Source organism: Dermacentor variabilis, chromosome 1 (assembly GCF_050947875.1).
Source record: "Dermacentor variabilis isolate Ectoservices chromosome 1, ASM5094787v1, whole genome shotgun sequence".
NCBI classification, from domain to species: domain Eukaryota; kingdom Metazoa; phylum Arthropoda; class Arachnida; order Ixodida; family Ixodidae; genus Dermacentor; species Dermacentor variabilis.
The window spans coordinates 69,810,158-69,830,648 of record NC_134568.1 but is presented as its reverse complement, the minus strand read 5'-3'; the positions used below and the strand labels follow the sequence as shown (position 1 = coordinate 69,830,648).

General features: G+C 40.4%; 1 protein-coding gene across 2 annotated transcripts in view; it reads left to right on the top strand.

The window, feature by feature from the left end:
• Positions 1 to 18,888, top strand: part of LOC142579081 (uncharacterized) — a 103,475-nt gene extending 84,587 nt beyond the window's left edge. For both annotated transcript variants that reach the window (XM_075688942.1, XM_075688950.1), the window contains exons 7-10: positions 2,813 to 2,848; positions 2,940 to 3,020; positions 3,134 to 3,244; positions 5,835 to 18,888. In XM_075688942.1, the coding sequence (XP_075545057.1) occupies positions 2,813 to 2,848; positions 2,940 to 3,020; positions 3,134 to 3,244; positions 5,835 to 6,065 (459 nt within the window). In that variant the 3' untranslated portion in view covers positions 6,066 to 18,888. The remainder of the gene's footprint in view (positions 1 to 2,812; positions 2,849 to 2,939; positions 3,021 to 3,133; positions 3,245 to 5,834) is intronic.
• Positions 18,889 to 20,491: the final 1,603 nt, after the last annotated feature.

Genomic DNA, 20,491 nt, shown 5'->3' with positions numbered 1-20,491 from the left:
TCTAACATTAATCTATCGCCTTAGCTTGACTTAATATTTACTTTTAGTGCCCCTTTAATATGTTATGTAGTACTGCTTGGTGGCAGATGTGAACAGTGTGGGAAGTCTCTAGCTTAGTGCTGCCAAGACAGGCTCTGCAGCCTGTGGGCCACGATTAATGTCACCATTTGGGTTGGGCACATTTGTGCCAACTAGTCAAGTTCAAGGTATCCGGTGAGTGCCAGTTTCAGGATCAAAATGATGGAAATATTGGCCTATAGAAATGTATGGGTGCTGGCCGGGACCTTCGGTCGGAATTGAATTATCTGATAAATCTAAGTAGCTGGAGTCGAAATTACAAAAGTGTACTCTACACCATTGTTTTGGTGACTTTCAAAAATTTCTCCAAGCTAATGGACACTAATGAAGACTGATCTATATATTTAAATAAAAATAAACTGAAAATTGGAAGCCTAGCTGTAACTCTCTTGATGTGTCATATTGTGTGGACCTGTGCTTTCAGATGTCTGATAACATAATAATTTCAGGACTAATGCCTGCAATGATGGCCAGTCTCATTTGCTTGTTTCACTCGGATCTTTTGTGCTAGCTTTGGCATTTGCATAGTACCTCATCCTCACTCCTCGAAAGAAAAGAGAAAGAGAAACAAAGAAAGATGGGGGCTTTACTGCTTTGCATCAGCTTGTGATTGCACATACTTCTAGGGCAGTATTCTCAGGCAACCACTTTCGAAAACAATTTCACTTTTGCGAGATTTCACGAGATGCTGTGCCAAGTTCGTTATGTTTGCACAGTGCGTAGAGCACTGTCAGCCATATGCTTCGTCACATACCAGTGCCTGTTCTCATAAAATCTCACAAAAGTGAACTATCTCCGAAAGTGATCACCCGAAAATATTGCCCCCGCATAACTTGGCTCCAAGTTTGAAAAGATCTGCCCAAAACATTTGTGGTGGTTCGGCCCATCTGTAGATAGCTCTCACTTTTATGTCACTGGGATTACTCGTCATGCTGGGCTCTATTGACTTTGTTGCTGATGCTATGTAGGCCCACTATGGCCACAGGGTCTAATCCCAAAATTAGTGCACAAGGTCGTGCTTCTATGGATGGGGCACGCATGCAGGTGAGATATGGCTGTGCAAGGCCTTCATCCAAATAGAGGATAAGATGGTCACACGTGTGTGTCCATGGATATAGCAATGGCAGGGCCTCAGAATCAAAATAGAGAGACATGTAGCCAAATCTGTCACACGTCTTGCCTACTGGACTGTTGGGCCTCACCGTCATCAAAACTTCAAGGTGCAGCCGGATTTACTCAGTGCTTTGGGAGGCTGCCCTCCCTTAATGCCTTTCCCCTCAGCATGGGCTTGCATTAAAGGGGCCCTGAAACACCTTTTATCAAAGCGGAAAAATGCATTTGAGGTTAAAATAGACTATTTCAGAAATACTTTGCCACGAGAAGTACTTCAATGCGTTCAGCAGAAGTGGAGTTAATGGCAATCGAACAACCGCCTTCGCGGTGCTTCCACTCCTTGTTCAATGCCTTGCACTGCGGAGGCTACAGCGGAGCAAGGTATGCCCACAACACTCCGCCTAGCCTACTGAACAGCACCGTGGCGCATATTTCTAATTTGATTTTGGATGTTCACATAGACACCGCTACTGATTTTGGCGCCTATGGTGCACCAAACGTAAGCCAAACACGGTTATCCTTAGCGAGCCGCAGTGCAATCAGCCAGTGGACCCGTCGGCCGCGGTATCTACGCTACATAGCAAAGCAAATGCAACTGTAGCGTGTATGCACAGCGTTTGCTTTGTGCACAACAGGGCTCGATTGCGTGCTCATGCTAAGATGCTCCAGTCTCTTTTGCTCCCTTTTTTACCTTTTGTGAGACAGAGTAAAGGCATCACCTAGCTAGCAACAAGGCACTTAGCATTTTTGAACAAATGGTAGGAATGAAAGTTCTGCAGGATGCATGTTTGACACTGGCTGACTTTTGTTTGCTCATCTGCTAGCTGTTTCACCACTGCAAATGCTGAAATGGCATTCTTGTTGTTTTTGCATAATTTAAAAAAGTCCGTGCTGCTGTCCTGGCAGTGACAGGCATATGTGTTTCAATATGCTGCAGCTAGCACTCAATCCGACTGCAATCAGATATGTTCACTTCTCAACACAGATGTTCATGTACCTGGTTTCTCTCTTTATTTTTGTATTCAAACAAGAGCTTTCAACAGCTCAGAAGGAAATGGAAGTAAAGAGCTACAAAACTGAACCCTTACAGATCATAAAGGAAGCATTGAAAGAATAGCACATTTTCTGTAAGGAATAAAGCTCAAGACATCCTCTGATTTTCTTTGTTATAAAATTATAAATGCAAGATACTAACCACGGCATGTAGTCTGCAAGCAGGAGTATGGTATTACAAGAAACTCTTATAATGTGATCTTCACTAACATGTTATACAATTTTTTTTGGTTAATATTTTACTTTCATTAGCGAGACAGTTGTGATCTTTAAGCCCAATTCATTTTGACACTAAAGTAAACCTTAAACAATGTTTGCAGGCTTGTGGCCTGACTTTATTTAAAACTGTTATGGTACTTTGGTCACCAACATTAATCCGATTTTGCAGCAAAGTGTCAAGTCTGTGTTCAAACGGCCTCCGTATCCAAAAAATAGATCTGTGCCAATATGCTTATCAGAGATTTATGTCGACTCTAACTGGTAAGTGCTCTGGCCTAGGAAATTGTGTGACAGATTTCTCAAAACACCATTGTTCAGTGCTTTTCTATCTTCCTTGACACAATACTAGCTCATATTTGTCTATTTTGATGTTAGCCAATGCATTGTAAGTACTCTTTTGAATATTTTTGTGTAGGTAGTTCCTTCCTGGCATTTGCAAAAACTAGAATAATTTTCATTCGGGGTGTCATCTGCAGAGGTATCTATACGAGATGCTGGAAAACCAAGACCGTCAAGATGCCCTTGATGCAAGGGCCACGGGGGACACCACCAACTCAGTGAAGTGGTGCTTTTTTACTGTCGTGTTTGATTTTAATGGTTACGAAACAGAGTCGAGTCAGGTTGGTGCTTGTTTTTTTTTTTTTTTTCATTTTTCTTCATCTCTTTTTAGGCCAGAAATGGTGCAGCACTATATCCAGTTGATAGGACGCGAATGGACATTGACATGTCAGACATCATCATTACAGGAAGCAGCTCTACAACTCGTATCTCGCAGAGAGAGGTAAGTATCTGGTTGTTGACTTTTGGAAGCGTCTTTGGAATGAATTCTGCCAGCACCAGGGCACAACATGAGCACTTGTTTATTGGATGTAGGCAATTCATTTTGGTTGCACCCGCTGTAGTGACATAGCGGCTATGGCATTTCGCTGCTAAGCACGAGGTCGGAGTCAAATCCTGGCCACAATGGCCAGATTTAAGGGGGGGGAAATGCTAAAAATGACCATGTATCATGCATTCGGTGCACATTAAAAAAATCCCAGGTGGTCAAAATTGATCCAGAGCCCTCCACAACTGCGCGCCTCATAATCATATTGTGGTTTTTGTATGTAAAAGGCCGGAATTGAATTTTGGCTGCATCATATGCTTTTAATAGTTATGTACAGAAGTGTGCACCACAATTTAATGTAGGATATAATAAACTTGCACAAATACTTAAAGAAGATGGGAAATGTGTGGCTGTCATAGTTGGCATACTTGTCAGAGCCTTGCACTCAACGAATTGAAGCCCGGAATTGAATTTTGGCTGCATCATATGCTTTTAATAGTTATGTACAGAAGTGTGCACCACAATTTAATGTAGGATATAATAAACTTGCACAAATACTTAAAGAAGATGGGAAATGTGTGGCTGTCATAGTTGGCATACTTGTCAGAGCCTTGCACTCAATGTGGATCTCCATACTGCACTACCCTATTTAAATCATTTTTCTATCCCCTTTTTCTAGTTCCAAGACTTGAAGTCACTTGCAACCGCAGTTTATGCTTTTCTTAATGTCAGTAATTGCTGTCATCCTTCAGGGTTGCTGTCTTAAGTCTGATAGAAAAATTGAAGCATCCATTTCAGACACCTGTAAGCTGTTGTGTTGCACAACTGCAAAATTGTTATCCATTTTAAAATGCTCCAACACAAAGGAACAATAACTCTGGCATTCTAGGCTCATTTAGTATTTCCGTGCCTTCTGTTTGTCATTTATGGAATTTTTTCCTTCGTTAACAATGAAATATCTAAGTAAAAATTAACTTCAATCTTGTGTGAGACATACATTGTGTGAGACATGGTGCATGTATAAATGTGTTTGTGTATGGGGGGGGGGGGGGGGACTTACCATAGAAACACCTATGGTAAGTCTTACACTGAGGTAGAATTGATTGGAATAAAATTGGATGTATGTTATTGTATCATGGGCTTACAACGTATGAATGCTGTGGTATCCATTTTTTAACATTACAAATGTTTCACATGTTAGTATGCTTGCCTGTGAAATCTGTGTATTTAGCTTGTGGACGTGCTTTATTTCTCACCCGCCATGGTTGCCAAGTGGCTTTGGCGTTGCACTGCTAAGTCCGAGCGTGCGCAATAAAATTCCAGCTGAGGCAGCCGCATTTTTATGGGAGTGAAATGCAGGAATGCCCGTGCACATTAAAAAACCTCAGGTGTTAAAAATTAATCAGGAGTCCGCCACAACGGCCTCGTGAGCATATTGTACTTTTGGCCCATAAAACCCCATAATTAAATTTTTATAATGCTCTACTTCTCTACTCTACTTCTTCAGACTATGTTTCAGCTGGTGACTTGCTTTTTTTACAGTACCTTCCAGTATGAAATAAGGCCCTATTTCACTGGTTTTATCATTGTTAGTAGCCTTGGTTGTTAGTTCATGATTCATTGCTCAAAACTTTGCTTTCGTTTTCCTAGTCACTTTTAGATAAAACAGAAAAAGTAAAAGAGGCAGACAGCTGACTGGTAAAGTATTCTACAATGTACTGTTCTCATAAGGTGGACAGGATATAATCTGGGCACTGTCTGTTGTGGTGTACAATGCAAAAATTCCAAGTCATGGAAACTAAAAATGCATTTTTATAAATGCCTCAAATTACCTACATGTCAAACAATACAAATGGCAAGGCCAGAAAGCTAGGAAGGACACACTCAGCAGCATCCCTGACTGATCTCTTGTTTGGTTGAAACAAGCCAGGCAAAATTTGGATAGGATGTGGAAGAAGGGACATGGCATAAGTGCTTTTGTTGACCCTGAAGCCTAATGACTGATTAGAGTCCAGTGTACTCTAACCTCCGTATTCAGAAATGCAACTCAGGTCGAAGCCCATGCTTGACTTGATCTAAGTGACGCCTATCGTGAACGTGCCGAAGGAAATGCAGTGAGCATCTTTGGGCATGTTAACGCCAGGCATTATTTAAATCAAGTCAAGCATGGGCTTCGACTTAAGTTGCATTTCTGAATACGGGGGTAAGTGAAGGTCACAAGAACTGAAATCTGGGCATGTTGATTTGGTAATACCGTAGTTACAGAAACAACACAAAAGTCGGGACAGGACACAGAGGGAGAGATGCAGCACAAGTGTTTCCAAATGAACTTGCCCAGCTTTCAGTTCTTATGAACCCCTTAGTTATTTCTTGTGCCTTCATCTGCACTGTTTGAATTGTTGACCATAAGGCAACCAGGTAGCCGAAATTTTGAGCTCATCCTTGATTGTCTGCCTATTTAAAGCAGTGACTGCTTCAGTTGGACTGCTGCAGTGTCATTAAAACAGTTTCTGAATACATGCCCCTCAAATTTTTCTTTATGCAGAAGTATGCTGAAAAGCTTCTCCTCCGCTACAGCCAACGTTGGGTGAAAGAATTTGTCAGAAAACGACTAGACCTCAACATGCCAGTGCATCCCGATGGTTTTGAGGATGGCCCCTGTCCTCCGGCTCCACCTCGCCATTGTGCCCTGGCACGCTGTCCCTGCCAGTTCATTGAAGAGCACCTACGTTTTAAGCCTCTCACTAAGTGCAGCCTCTCAGAGCTCTGTTTTTAACCTTCTTTTCTCTGCCTTTCTTGTATGCCAGCAGCATCATCAAGGTTTTCTTTAAGCCTCATCACTCAAGCATGGTAGCCTCATCGAACAAAGGGATCTGTAATGTGTTGCCGAACAGCACGTTCAGGCAGGTTGTGAGGGTTAAATTGCACACAGAAGTGCACAAAGCGTATCAGAAAGATGAGCAGTTTGTTGGCAGCTGCACTCAACTTGCTATGGTTGTGACTACCTTGGCATGTGCTTTTGGAGAGCAACAGTAAGTTTACTGAAGAAAGGCAAGCTTCTGAAGAATGCCAGGCAGCAGTTTGAACTTGGCACATACTAGAAGTGTTGCATTGTACTTAATCCTTATGGTTGGACTTAATGTGACCAGTCAATCCAGGGCAGAATAACAGGTAGTTTTGTTGCCTAAAGTAAACTAGAAATCAAGAGCGACTTGGAATTAAGTACAAGCTTGAAGAATGTCATCATTCAGAGAAAGTAGTACATGTGATCTGCCTGATCTGAGTGGGTTGTCAGCACTTCATCGCATTTTAAAAGCATCAAAGATGGCCCGCTGAGGGTATCTTGCTGCATTTCTTTACATCCCCATTTTATCGAAATGCCAGGACGTAGTTGTACAATTCTTGTCACGTGTGACATTTCCAGTTTGTTAATTCCAGCTGGCAGCTGTGTTGGAAAGTCCAACATGTGATTATATGAGTCATTTTGCATTGGCGTTGTATATTGCTCTGCACAGTTATGTGGTTTTTGCTAATTGCTGTTAGTATGGCTATTGAAAAATTGGCCTAATGTTTACAGCAACTTCTGCAATATTTCTGATGAAGTGCCATGATGAGGTTACTTGCATTTTGGGCTGTGGTATGACTTCACAGTTTGTCACTACACTTACCACTTTATGACAAGCCAAATTGTCATTGATTATTGGCCATTTTATGGTCCGTGACCAGTGCTCTTCTTCGTGTATCCTTTGGTACCATCTGCATGGTTTAAAACGGTGAGGTCAGCATGTCAAACATCGCTTCTCACTTGGTTGAGTTTTAAATTATATTAAAATTTTCCTATTTTACTGCCATTTTTAGCATGAAATGAAACTGTTAAAAGGCTAACGGTGATGCTAGCATGATCAATCCACTTAGAGTGGACTAATTGTGTGCAGTCTACATAACTATGTCCCAGTTGTAACAGTTCTGGTCGACGCATGTGAGCTGTGCGAGATTGTTACAAAATTAACTTTTTTTTTTATTGTGCGTTTTTTTAGAGTGCCAATGTCTCCACATTTTGAGAATGGAAAATCTGCTGTTGAGTTATGCCATGCATGTAGTGCCCTTAAAGATAAGTTGTTTTCTGAGACAGTCTGTACTTTTACTTTGTAGAAGATGCCAGCATCCTTTGCTGGCACTACATATGGTGTATGTATAAGTAAAGACCAGACAGGGCAGATTTCTGCTAGCCTGTCTTGTGACAGCAGGGATTGGCTGTATAGATCAAGCTGAAAACTTTTACAAATGAGTATGCAAAATCTGAGTTTAATGTTGTGAGAAATGGCACATGGGTAGTTCTGTTATTTAGTGGTCTGATATTTTCCAAGGCTTCATATTGAAAAGTAATGCAACTCCCTGCCTGGGGTGACTGGCTGTAAATTGCATTCTTCACATGATGGTTTGGGAAAACTGTATTATATCTTCATATGGTTAAGAGGAAGCTTTAGCTCGGGTGCTCCGACCTAAATACACGTAAACGCAGCATTCGTTTTTCTCGGCAACCACTGCACCAAACTTGACGAGGTTTGTTGCATTTAAAAGAAAATATGCAAATCTAGTGACTGTCAGTTTCGAAATTATCATTTTGGTTGTCAACTTTTTATTAAAATTGGCAAAAATCGAAAATTTTCAAAAAACGAAACTACCAAGTCTGCAACTCTGTAACTCAGCAAAGAGAAATGATAATATTGTACTGTGAATTGCATGAATAGTACATCTAAGGCAGACAAAATTGACATGTCACACATGAATCTTAAAAAATTTAGTAATATGGAAATACAGCTTTTGCAGAACCCTTGTAAACAATGTAACAAATTCACGTTAGATATAAGATGACATCGAATTAGTCCGCTTTCAGTGATCTAATAGATGCCATTTACAGAACTCGATGCACAGCTATGAATTTGTAAACTTCATGCTTCTATCTTTTTCAAGCTTTTGAATTTTTGAAAATCTTCTTTACAAAATTCAGGCCCTAAATCAAAATTCTGCTTCCAACAGTCACTAGAATTTAGCTTTCTCTCTCAAATGCAACAAATTTCATTACAATCGGTCCTGGGGTTATCTAAGAAAACCATTTTTGTGTTCTACATGTATTTGAATATGCCGCGTCGGAGTTGGGCCCGGGCTAAAGCTTCCTCTTAAAGAGCAGTTCAAATGCATTGTTAATTCTTGCTATTTCAATTGTCACCATCATACACTACTAATAGCTTTTGCAGGCTACAACAAGTGAAGGTCAGCACAAATGCTTGTACTCCTGCTCTTCTTCTTCAATTACATGAAGTGCTGTTATAGTAGCATTTTTAGGTATGCAAATAGTATGTGCGTTGTTAAACAATTTTTTGTGTTCCTTTGTATTTAAAACAAAAAGTATGCATTTTTAAATATTCCTTATTAACAAACTATGGTAATCTCAAGTCAGATGTACTTTATGATGGCCTTTAAAAGGTGGCATTGGTTGCTGTACATTACTTGATCAGTAAAACATCCAATGATTAGTGCAGTGAAAATTGGCAAATCTGTGCTTAAGGCCATGGTATGATGGGTTCAGTTAAAAATGAGCTTTCTTATAGTAAGAGGAGTGGTTATTCAATTGGCATTGCACATATCATAATTTACAGTTGAGGCACTGCTAGGCACTTTTGCCAGGGTTCTCCTGTAGCCACTGTTCATTCAAATATTAAAGTCGAGCAGCTACCAGTAAAAAAGCGGAATATGAGAAAAATTTTAAAAATGAATTGAAAAAAAATGTAATTTTAGCAGTTGTAATAATCCACATGTGAATGTTTGGTCAAGCATTATACTACTCTCTAGTAGTCATTGAACGGATACTAAAGGCAAACATTAAAGGGGCACAAAAGTAAATTTCAGTTTTGAATGTATGTTGTAGGCCATTTAGTATAAATCACTCTACCATGTCTCTCGGGCTGCTAATTTATTTATAAATTTCGTAAACAGAGAAGGCACATGACGACTTCATCGGCACTTGCTTGAACATCAGTGTGCCGTGAGTTAACAAATGCGTGTTATTGGCTGATACCCTCATGCTTTTATTGACTGCTTAAGATGCCGAGATAGTCCTTTAATGTGTTTTTTGTAGAAAGCGTACCTACGTCATTATATGTGTGCATAATACCTGAGAAATACAAGTCGTGCGTCTATCGGCTCAAGTACAGTAGAACCTCAGTGATATGTTCCCGTTATGTACGTTTTCTCGGCAGCAACGTTCACAATCGAGAACACAAAAAAATGACCCAATGCACTTGCGCTCATTTTTTACCGGTTCCTACGTTCCCGGAAAACGCGATTTTTCGGCACCAACATTCAGTACGTCGCCAAACTACGATAATGTGATACGTTTTCCGACCACTAGACCCCATGTAAACAAGAAAATGCATGAGGCGTCTGCGATCGAGAACAGTATATAGTTGCCCGCCGCGGCAGCTCCACCGCATTACTCGCTTGCCCGTCTCACATGAAAACACCGGCGCGCACTCAGTTTCTCATTTCAGTAGCAGCAAATCTCCGGAATCCTTGCACGTGGCATTCACAGCTATCACCATCAATCCTGTTGCGATAAGCATCTTCGCCTGTATGTTTCACAGCGCGTGGTGCCGTCAGAAGCATAGTGCATGCTTTTAACAGGTGATAACTGAAACACACCGCCGTTCCCTGCTGCAGACTGCATTCGTAACGTTTTCCGGCTGCTAAATCTCATGTGAACAAGAAAAGGTGTGAGGTGCGCACGATCGAGAATAGTATATAGCCGCCCGTCTCTCGTGAAAATGATGGTGCACACAGTTTCCTATTCCAATGTCAGCAAATCTCTGCTCGGGTCGTCACGCACCGCATTCACAGCTATCGCCGCCAAAACTATTGTGACAGACATTTACATCTACCTGTTTTACAGCGTGGGGTGCATAGTGCCATTGGTAGCGTACTGCACGCTTTTAGTAAACGATTCTCCAAACGTGCCGCCGTTCCCTGCTGCAGGCCGCGCGTTGTGGGCATCACATTTCGCTTCGGCGGCATCCGGCGTCACCCACCACCTTGATTTATTTTCGGTTTCCCGTTGCCCTCTTAAAGCAATACGCAATAGGAAAATAACAAAACGCGTCTTGGGCCACAGGAGCACCACCAGCTCCATGCGCGTCGGCGTCACATGCCGCAACGATCCGCGCAACACTTTGCATTACGTAGATGTCAACAACAGTTGAGTCTGTCAAATTTTTTAGTTGTTTCGGATTGTACATTTTCCCAGTTAGTGTGTTTTTTCTCGCATTTTTTTCCATAACGTCTCAATGAGGTTCTACTGTATTACCGATTAGCAGCATCATGCAAAGCTTAGCCTGGGTTTCTTTCAGTACTGGCTCTTCAGGTATATAATCTGAACATTGAAACAGACCACCAGTTCCCCTGCTGGGAGGCAAGTTCAAAAACATGTTATCCGCATAGCAAGAAGCCGGGAGCAACAGTGCAAAGGGTCGCACACTGGAATCTGCATTCATGAACACTGGAATATCTAGTGCTGGCCTCCTTTATGCATTGAAGGAAGAGTTAATTCTGGTGAAACCCAAATTCTGGGTACACGGTAGCATTTTGTGTTCAGTGCAACTCAAGCTTGAAAATGCTAGCAGTTATTGATAAGAAGTGTAGTTTGTGCAATGCTAGCTAGCCAAGTCCAAGTCATCACATAGCTCTGGTAGCACCTACTTGTAAATGCCACCAGCACCTCACTTGCAATTGGTCACAGTGTCATTGAGGGAGTGTGAGAAGTAAAAAGGGAATAGCAAAAACCAAATTCTCCGAACTAATGTGGAGTATGGTGTCTTCTGCAAGCACTTCTGGTTTGAGACGCCATGCTGCCATATATGCACTGTGGTTTGTGCCAATGCTTTCTGCATGCTCCGTTGACACTCGCAATTGCGTTTCTCACAAATTTATTGCATTACGTCTTGCGTGATGTGTAGCTTAGCTGAATAACCAATGTGATCGCCGCTGCATAGTTCCAGAAGGTATGAACTGTCATTCCTTCATTCAAGTGGTATATACACCTCCAATTACTGCATGTTGCTTTACAGCAGACAGCTTGTTTCTTGCGTGTGATTTGTGCTGTGTAAAGACTAGTTACAGACTATTTTTGATGTTTAGAATTTGTTAAATGATTTGGCATTAGTATAATTTTTCTGTCTTAGGATATGCTATGACTATAAGTTATGCCTCTCTTAATTACTCCTTTACTTGAGTGCTCATTCCATGATTAGGGGCACTCAAACTTGATGCTGGCCCTACTTGGTGTCCTTGAGCGAGCAGAGAATTTGTACTATTGTCAGAAGCCCTCATCGTTATTTGTGAACATTTGTTTGTTGATAACAGGCACCATGGGTTTATATATGTAAGCGATTGTCAGCCAGCCACCATTGGCGCTCGAAAATACAAAAATAATGGTTGCTACACTTAGGACCCACACCTCACCGCTCCCTGTGGCTTATTGGCAGCATCTACCCATTTACACTTGCACACTTCATTCTGTAGAATTCAAAACATTTTCTTTCCCGTCACGGGAGAATTTGTGTCGCAGAAGCGTATGTGTTCCTTCCAAATTTCACCGAACATCGGGAATCCTGGAGCAGTGAGAGCTAGACCCCTTATCGAATCCACCTTTTATACGTGTGCTTGAGGCTTGTTTTTGCCTTCTAGGAATTAGAGCCAATAGAGCAATGATAAATCGAAACAGAATAGGCAAACCACTGACTACAGATGCAGATTGTGAAACAGTGATCTTTGAAAACTTGTTGTGACAGAGTTCATTGATGCCCCTAGAGCACAGGAGTCCTGTACTGAGCTGGTGATTCAAATGTTGAAGTGCAACAAAATTATCCTACATTAAGTGCTTCACTACTATTTGCCAGTTATAAATGAGGGATTGGAAGCTGGCACTGTGTTTGCATAATGGTGGCACGAATCCTGTCCTACATTTTGTCATTTTCTTGCTGGATGATGGAGATTTTGAAGCACTAACTTGTCACTTTAGATGGACCGAATGTTTGCATTTTGTGTCCCTACTATTTGCAAAGCTGTTAGTACAGTCGAGCCCACTTATAACAGCCATCATGGTCACTCAGAATGCGTTTGTTATTGCCAAGTGTTCATAACAAGTCGGCAGTGAAGAATATGTAACGAAATGGCAGGAACAGTTATTGTTTTCCAAAGAAGTTGGCAAGCTTGCTTTGCTTCATCAATGCTGAACCAATTATCATGGTTTCGAGATTGTTCAAAGCAGCAAAGTACTCATCACCAAGAGCTTTGCTGCAGACCAGCTGTTTCAGTGAGGTGATGTAATCGACCGCTGTTAATGAGCTGAGAGGTGGTGGTGGCATCTGTTCCGCAGTCTCCTCACTTTCTTCATCCAATTCGCTGCTGACAAAGCCTTTCACCTCACAGACAATGCCCTCATCCATGCATGGCTCAGCGACATCGACTTCGAAATGCAGGAATGTGACACAATTCACTTCCAAACTGCCTTTTGAACTGTCACTTCCCAACTGTTCGTATCTGGGTTTCGGCCTGTGTGTCACGGGATGTGACGTGCTGGAAAGCTGATAGCCAGCAGATTAAATGGGGGTGTGGATGACGCTTGTCGTTATATACATCTGCATAGCGCAGTTTTCGGTGGGAGCATCAACCTTCCTGTGTAATGCCATTCACGTGACACAGGCTTGAATGTTATCTAGGAGGTCATGCACCACTTGGAAGCATATTTAACAGCAGCAATGCAAACAGAGCAGTGCCTTCTGTGTTCACTCTAGGTGAGGTCGGAGCCACAATATGTTTGTTCTGATATGAGCCGCCATCTACATGCATAAAAATTATGGTCATCATGCTATCTTTGTTTGTAATAATCGAGCATTCGTTATAACTGGGATTGTTATAAGTGGGATCGACTGTACTACCCTTTGTTTTCTAGAGGAGCAAAAACTAAAATGCAAGAATGCAATGGTGACAAAACATTGGGACAAAAGTTATAAATTTAAAACTATACACAATTAGGATTAGAACAAATGGCAGACTGAGAAACAAAGCTGATACTGGCACTTTAATGTCATAGTACATTAGAGTATTACTTGTGGCTTTTTAAAGATATCTGAGTGTGAGGAATACACGAAAGCAATGGCAGAAAACTGTTTACCATGTTTGCCATAATTTGTTTTTACTAAGCGTTTATTCTGGAAAAAAGAATGCATGGCCTTTGGTGAGAAATTATGTATAAAGGAAGGTACCACAACTCTTAATTTGGTAGAAAAGAACTACAAAATCGGAGCACACCTAATGATAAGGATTATGTGAGTATTGCCGCCTCTTAAACGCAACTCAGTGTTTTTTAAGATTGAAGGCAATAGTTCAGGTTCGTGACCTCGTATGCATGACATGCTAAATTTTTTGTTTAATAATAAGATGCAAACATTTTAGTGCAGGCTTTATTTGTTTGTGAATGGAATGTCGCCAGATGTTTCAGTAATATTACAAAATCTTGTGTAGACACTTTATAAAAATTTTGTTATGTTCCACAGCACTTCTCAGTGGATGGTAGGGCTATGTCACTAGAGCATAGCAAATAGTGTAATATACTGTTCATAACTTAAATCATTCTCCTCACACCTGGTGATTAGTCCACCAAACAGCCGCTGCAGGGTGAAGATATTACTGAGAGTTGATGGCTCGGAAGTGGTATGTTGAAAATTGGAAAAGCATAATTTAGTTTTTTGTGTTTATGGGAGCACAGCAAGCATTGCACCAATGTATCTGTAAAACAGTGGCCATTTGAAGATGAAGAAGACAGCACTTCTAGCATGGTGGTGTGTCAAGGCCACTGCACTATGAAGGATGCAGCTCTCAATGTGAGCTCCTTCAGGTGCCATATCCATTATTATAGGTGCATAATTCAGCCCTGAGGATCATAAGCACAAAGATGGAGCGATCATATTTAAGATGTGTGGGCGTTTCAAGACATTTCACAATGTATGCTGCAAAATCAATCTCTGTGTAACAGGTGAGAAACAAAAAGATGGACATGTGAAGGGTTTATGGTCATGCCATTAGGGGCTTATGTAGACCATTTTCTTTTTTTGTTGGTTTTCCTAGCAATGCATTTGCCAGGCACGTTTCTGGAATTGTTGGCGGTATTCTAGCTACTATAATGCCAGCATGGAGCATACAACTTTCACTACATGTTGTGCCATCTAACTGCAGCTGCAATGCACTGCTGCATATGTGCAGTATGTGTGCGTCATGTTTTGTCGACAATGCTCAGCTTATCAATGGTTTGTGTGTCTTCTAGAGGAGCGTAGAAAGTTCCAACTTTTGTGCAGTGTTGACCGTTGCGTGCAAGTGGAAAGAAACTACTTTTTTTTTTAGAGGTATGTGTGTGTTTGTTTAGTGTAGTGGCAAGTGTTATATGTAAACAGATGTATGCAGTGCTCTAGCAGTGTGCTCACACTCACGAATTTCGGCAGCAGCAAATAGTGTGAGTGTGAGACATGAACTTGGTAAACCTTAACTTCACTGTGCATGGGCAGCTGTTTTCATGGCTGTGGTTGGACAACACTGCATGTAGCGAGAGCCACCTGCTCCAGTGTTCAAACTAATTCTGGCCAGATAGTATCCTACACATTAAACGGTCAATCTTATTTCTGTATGGAGCTGAGGCATAAAGTTCACACATGTACATGCAATCAAAATCCTCAAACCTTTCTCCTCTGTTCTTCTGTTGTTTAATTTTGGTGATACACAAGCTGAATGAAAAAAAAAAAAAAAAAGACTGCTTAAAATTATTTTTCGAAGGTCAATATTTCTTGGTGTCTGAATGCCATTTTTTTTTTTATTAAGTACAATGGTAGGTGTGTGCTATAAGTAAAAAATAATGTAACGGTATTAATTATTGTAACTTCACAACAGAATTTGCCACATTTGCTATTATTCACCAAAAAATGTAATTTACTGCTCAGTAGAACACGGTACTAGCAAGATAGCAATGAAATTCTTGGTTCAAAAGTCATAGCAGCTCTGAGTTGATACATCAGATCTATATTTTGGCGATTTCATAAAAAATATTTCACATTGTTTATTTATGAGGTTCAGGTCATTTGGGAACACAGTTAAACATTAATCTGATTTTTAGCTTTTGTGTGATGATGCTAGAAGTTTAAACTGACGGTTTTAATGGGAAGCTTTGAATCAATATGCAGTGTTAGATTACCCTCTTGGAAACTTTGAAGCATTCAATTTGCCTTTGATAAATGGGATCTCATATGTATAGGTATCTTAAGCTACATCAGTGGGCTCAGAGGTCACGCTCTGCCATGTGCTATTGACCACTTTGAGTCAAGGACTCCACTGAGACGTTGCCACTCTCACACAGATAGCAGTGACAGGACACTGAGACAAAGTAGCATCGTGAAGTAGTTGTTGTTGTGGGGGGGATAGTAAAACCCACTAAAATTACCCTAACTGCATTTCTGTTCATGTTAGAATGCAATGTAATTAACTTACACTGACTGCAGTTTACTACCTAAAATAGGACATGTTAGATTCTGGGGGCTGGTACCATGTTCACACAGTGACATTGTTAACCCTGCACTAAATTTACAGATTTTTCTTGCTCACATGATCTCTGTTCATGGTAAAAGTAACACTTAGGACACCTTGGAGCATTGACCTATCACCTTAGCTTCATTTAATAATTGCCTTTAGTGTCCCTTTATCAGTATAGGCAAATATGGGATGTTGAAAAGTTAGTGCCAGTAATGTTCATTTCCCAGGGTGTACGAGACATTCTGGCAGCTCAAAACCTTATAATAGTGCATGTAACTTTTTTAGGCCAAGTTTTACTGCAAAATAAGATCTTATAGCAATTTATTAAAAGTGAAGGAGGATAAGAAGTATGATATTCTGTTGATGTGAAAAAGGGTTCTCTGAGAGAAGATTAATAAGTTATAATGATGATCATAGAAGGAATTTGCAGTACTTTGTCTCTTTCATAACACACAGGTAACAATAAATAAGTGCTGGTGTACAGTTATCACTCATTTATCTAGTTTGGATTCACTGAAGTATATATTAAACCATGGTTATTTTCTCATTATTACTTACACTTGTAAAATATATGCTTAGTGTAACTGTGTCCAGCATTTTGCATAGGCAAAGGTGAGAAAACATGTAAAAATATGACTGAACAGGAAAAAGCGTCAGCGGAGATGCTCTTTCTTATCCCATCGTTTTTTTTTCAGAGGCCCTCTACTCAGTGTCCCTTATAACCCATTGTGTAGTTCTGCGATGTTAAGCTCCACAATTCATTTTTTTCCCCATATTTTTTTTAGATTAGAAGGAAAAAGTGGAATTTGGCAGGTCATGTAATGCTAGTCTGTAATGATGGTCATGTAATGCAGCTGATGGTGGTGTACCAGAGTTACAGAATGGGTGCCAGTGGAAGGGATGCAACTGAGGAAAGCGGAGTATTAGGTGGTGTGTTGAGATTACGAAACTTCCAGGCATAGGATGTGGTCAATTGATGCAAGACGGAGGCAATCTGGTAATACTTGGTGTCCCAACTATCATGCACCAGGATTTAAAAATATGGAAATGCTACGTAGCTGAGCAGAAGAACCAAGGTAATTGTTCTTTGTCGTCGCTTGGAGATACTTTGATAATTTTTTGCATTCTGCCTAATTGCATAATTAGTCTAAATTAATGAACTTCTCAAAACATGAAAAACTCCCGAAACAGCTTTCTGTTGCTCAATACATGTTACGGGAAAGTTTTTCCGAGCGTGAAACAAGCCCACGAATACGTGCAGAATTGCCGTGCGACTGGCTGCTCGAGGCACAGGTGCATGATAGCTGGGACACCCTGTATATTAAAGAGGGACTATAATAAAGGTGATCTATTAAACTTTGGCATTGCAAATGTGTTCCTTCTGTTTTGAGCTTACTTAGTAAGCTAGCAAGCATGCAGAAGTTTGGTGCCAGCACTGCTTAAAGTTTCCATGTTTTCTCTACAAAGCGTCATTATATTTGGCAGTGGCCATTCAGCAGAATATTATGAATGAAGAGTAACTGCATTACTGCGAGTCGGCCTAGTTGGAACATATTCATATTTATACTTTTTGTGCGCAAACAAACAGGGACGAAGAATAGGGGCAACACAAGGACGAGTGCTTTCTAACAACTGGTTTCATTTTTGAAGAACTACTTACTTAAATACCCACAGAACTGCATTGTTTTCAAAAGTGAACGTAGACTAAATTTGACTACATTTGTAGACTTTTCCTGCACAAAAATGTCTCGGATATTTGAAAATGTTGTAAAGTCTGTAATGGTCAGGCCAATGTCATTGATGCTGTGCCTTGTAAAGTCCGTAATATGAGGCTAAGTGTCATTGATGTTGTGCCGGTGCCACTGTCTGACCACAAAATTTATAGAGGGGAAGCTTTGCCCCAATTTGCGCAACTACAAATATATCATCTTTTTTTCTCACAGAGATGCTCATGGTGTCTTGAAAGACTAATCTACCACTCTGAATGTATTTTAGTGTTTCTCTAGTGTCCCTCTAATATGATCACAGTTACTTGGGAGGTGATAAAACTGAATAACTTCTCATTGAGGTGGTGGGTTCATACTTCCAGAAAGAAAAAAAACTAGCACAATGCAGACACAAGAAAGAGGGTGGGATGTATCCTACATATCATCCTCTTTCTTACATATGTCTGTTTAAAGCAGTTTTCTTTTTTTTTTTCTGAAACTACAATAGTTAAGCTAATAGGCAGGAACTATTGCATATAATAGATCTTGTAAACAAATAATAAACAAAACATCATTTAGTGTCTGTGCGAAGAAGGGGGAGTGCAATGTTGCAATGCTTGATTTAGCCTGTATTTGAAAAAATTTGGTACTTGCTTTAAAGGGCATTGAACCTCAGAAACCAATTTTTCTTATCTGCTGCAGTGGCTTAACGGCTATGGTGTTGCACTCCTAAGCCCAAGGATGTGGAATGAAATCCCAGCCGCTGTGGCCACATTTCGATGAGGGCGAAATGCAAGAATGCTCGTGCCCCGTGCATTGGCGGCACGGGGCACGGGCAATCCCCTAGTGGTCAAAATTAATTCGGATTGATCTACTACGGTGTGCATCATAATCAAATCATGGTTTTGGCACGTAAATCCCCAGAATTCATTCATTCCATTTTTCTTTTTAGTTTCATATTGCAGGGATTATCAAACTTTTGGTGACGGTAAATTCTGTCTTGCTGTTTTCAATGTTATTTGTTTTATGTAGCATCTACACCTTTTTGTCTGGCATGCTTTCCCATGTAGTAGCCTTGTGCAATAATTGTTGTGCAATAGCTTATTTTGGTCATTTATTAGAGTAATTAAATTTTAATGGGCCTAAAAGGAAGCTGCTCTCAAAAAATTTATTATTTTGAAAGCTTGTATATTTCACAGCCCTCTGTCAAATATATATTGTACAAATGTGGGAGGTATATTAAAGTACATATAGACTACTGCATTTTATGTGCATTGGAGATTATGTATATAAAAGTTCATCACAATACTGCCAGTTCATCTATATTTTTAAAACGGTGCATACACAATGTGCAAACTATCCGGTATTGTTGGGACATTGTGACAGCAAAGAAAAATGCATCTTTTCTGTTACGTTAGGTTAAAATGTACAGAAAAGCTACATCTTGTAGTTGGCAGGTTTCTCTAATTCTTTGATGAAGCCTTAGTAGTAGGTGGCACCTGTTTGTGAAATGGATAACACTTCAACATGACCAAGTTTGTAGCTCCTTCAGAAGCAGTGAGCAATTGACTCTTTTGCTGTGTTTTAAAACATTTTTTCTTTAGAAGTAAGAGTGGACTGGGGGGGGGGGGGGGGGGGTGCAAGTGCAAGCATACATCTCTAGCAAAAAAATTAAAAACAAATTACATACCTTAAGAAAGTTCTTTTAGCCACATCTTTTAAACCCTCTCCTTCTTTGGCAACACTACTGCCTGCAGTATTAGTAGATAAAATTTATATAATGTCTCCTTTAATAACATCTGTGAAACACAGAGTTCATATGAAAGACTTGTCATAGCAGTTGTTACAGCAAGGTGCCAATTGCAGTGTCATAACAGATAAACTTCATTCACTTTTTAGGATTTCTGAACAGAAAAAAATTCACTGACAATTGAAATACTCGCTGGTGCGAAATTCGAGCGCAAGCTCTATACATATTTTCATTTCACGATATATTGGTTTCACAATATATTGGCTGACGTGAATAATTTGTCTCATGCGGCACGCTGCAAACAGAGCAAAGCGTTGCAGAACAAGTAACACTCAAGCGCAACAATAGCGGCGAGCAGAGTCTGCGATTGGCGAAAATCTGATCTGTGGGTCAAGTGCGTTGGCTTTTATGCATGACTTGAATCTAGTGTAATCGCTGGTACCCGCGTGGCTTCCAGAAAGTAGCACACAATTTGCGTTGTGCATACAATCGGATTACAAATACTATGGCGGCATAGGCGGAAACTCTTCACTTTTCCGGGGAAGTGGGCTGGGGCTTGACCAGCTTTCCGAACCCCATATAATATATATACATATATGTGTGTGTGTGTGTGTGTGTGTGTGTGTGTGTGTGTGTGTGTGTGTGTGTGTGTGTGTGTGTGTGTGTGTGTGTGTGTGTGTGTGTGTGTGTGTGTGTGTGTGTGCGTGCGTGTGTGTGTGTGTGTGTGTGTGTGTGTGTGTGTGTGTGTGTGTGTGTGTGTGTGTGTATTATAACATTCAAAAAAGAAAAAAGACTAACATTATGGCATATATTTTTACTGACGTTTCGGCTGGAGGACTGGCCTTCGTCAGAGTCCGATGAAGGCTGCTCATACGGTCGAAACACCAGTAAAAATATATCTGCCATAACGTTCGTCTTTTTTTTTTTCTTTTTTAAATGTTATACCTTCTGCTCTGGTATATATATATATATATATATATATATATATATATATATATATATATATATATATGTATGTATGTATGTATGTATATATAGGCCTAACTCATAGTAGGAGACAGTTCAATTTCACAGTCCGAGTCCTCTCCCACCACCAAGAATCTAGCGTCTCTCGTT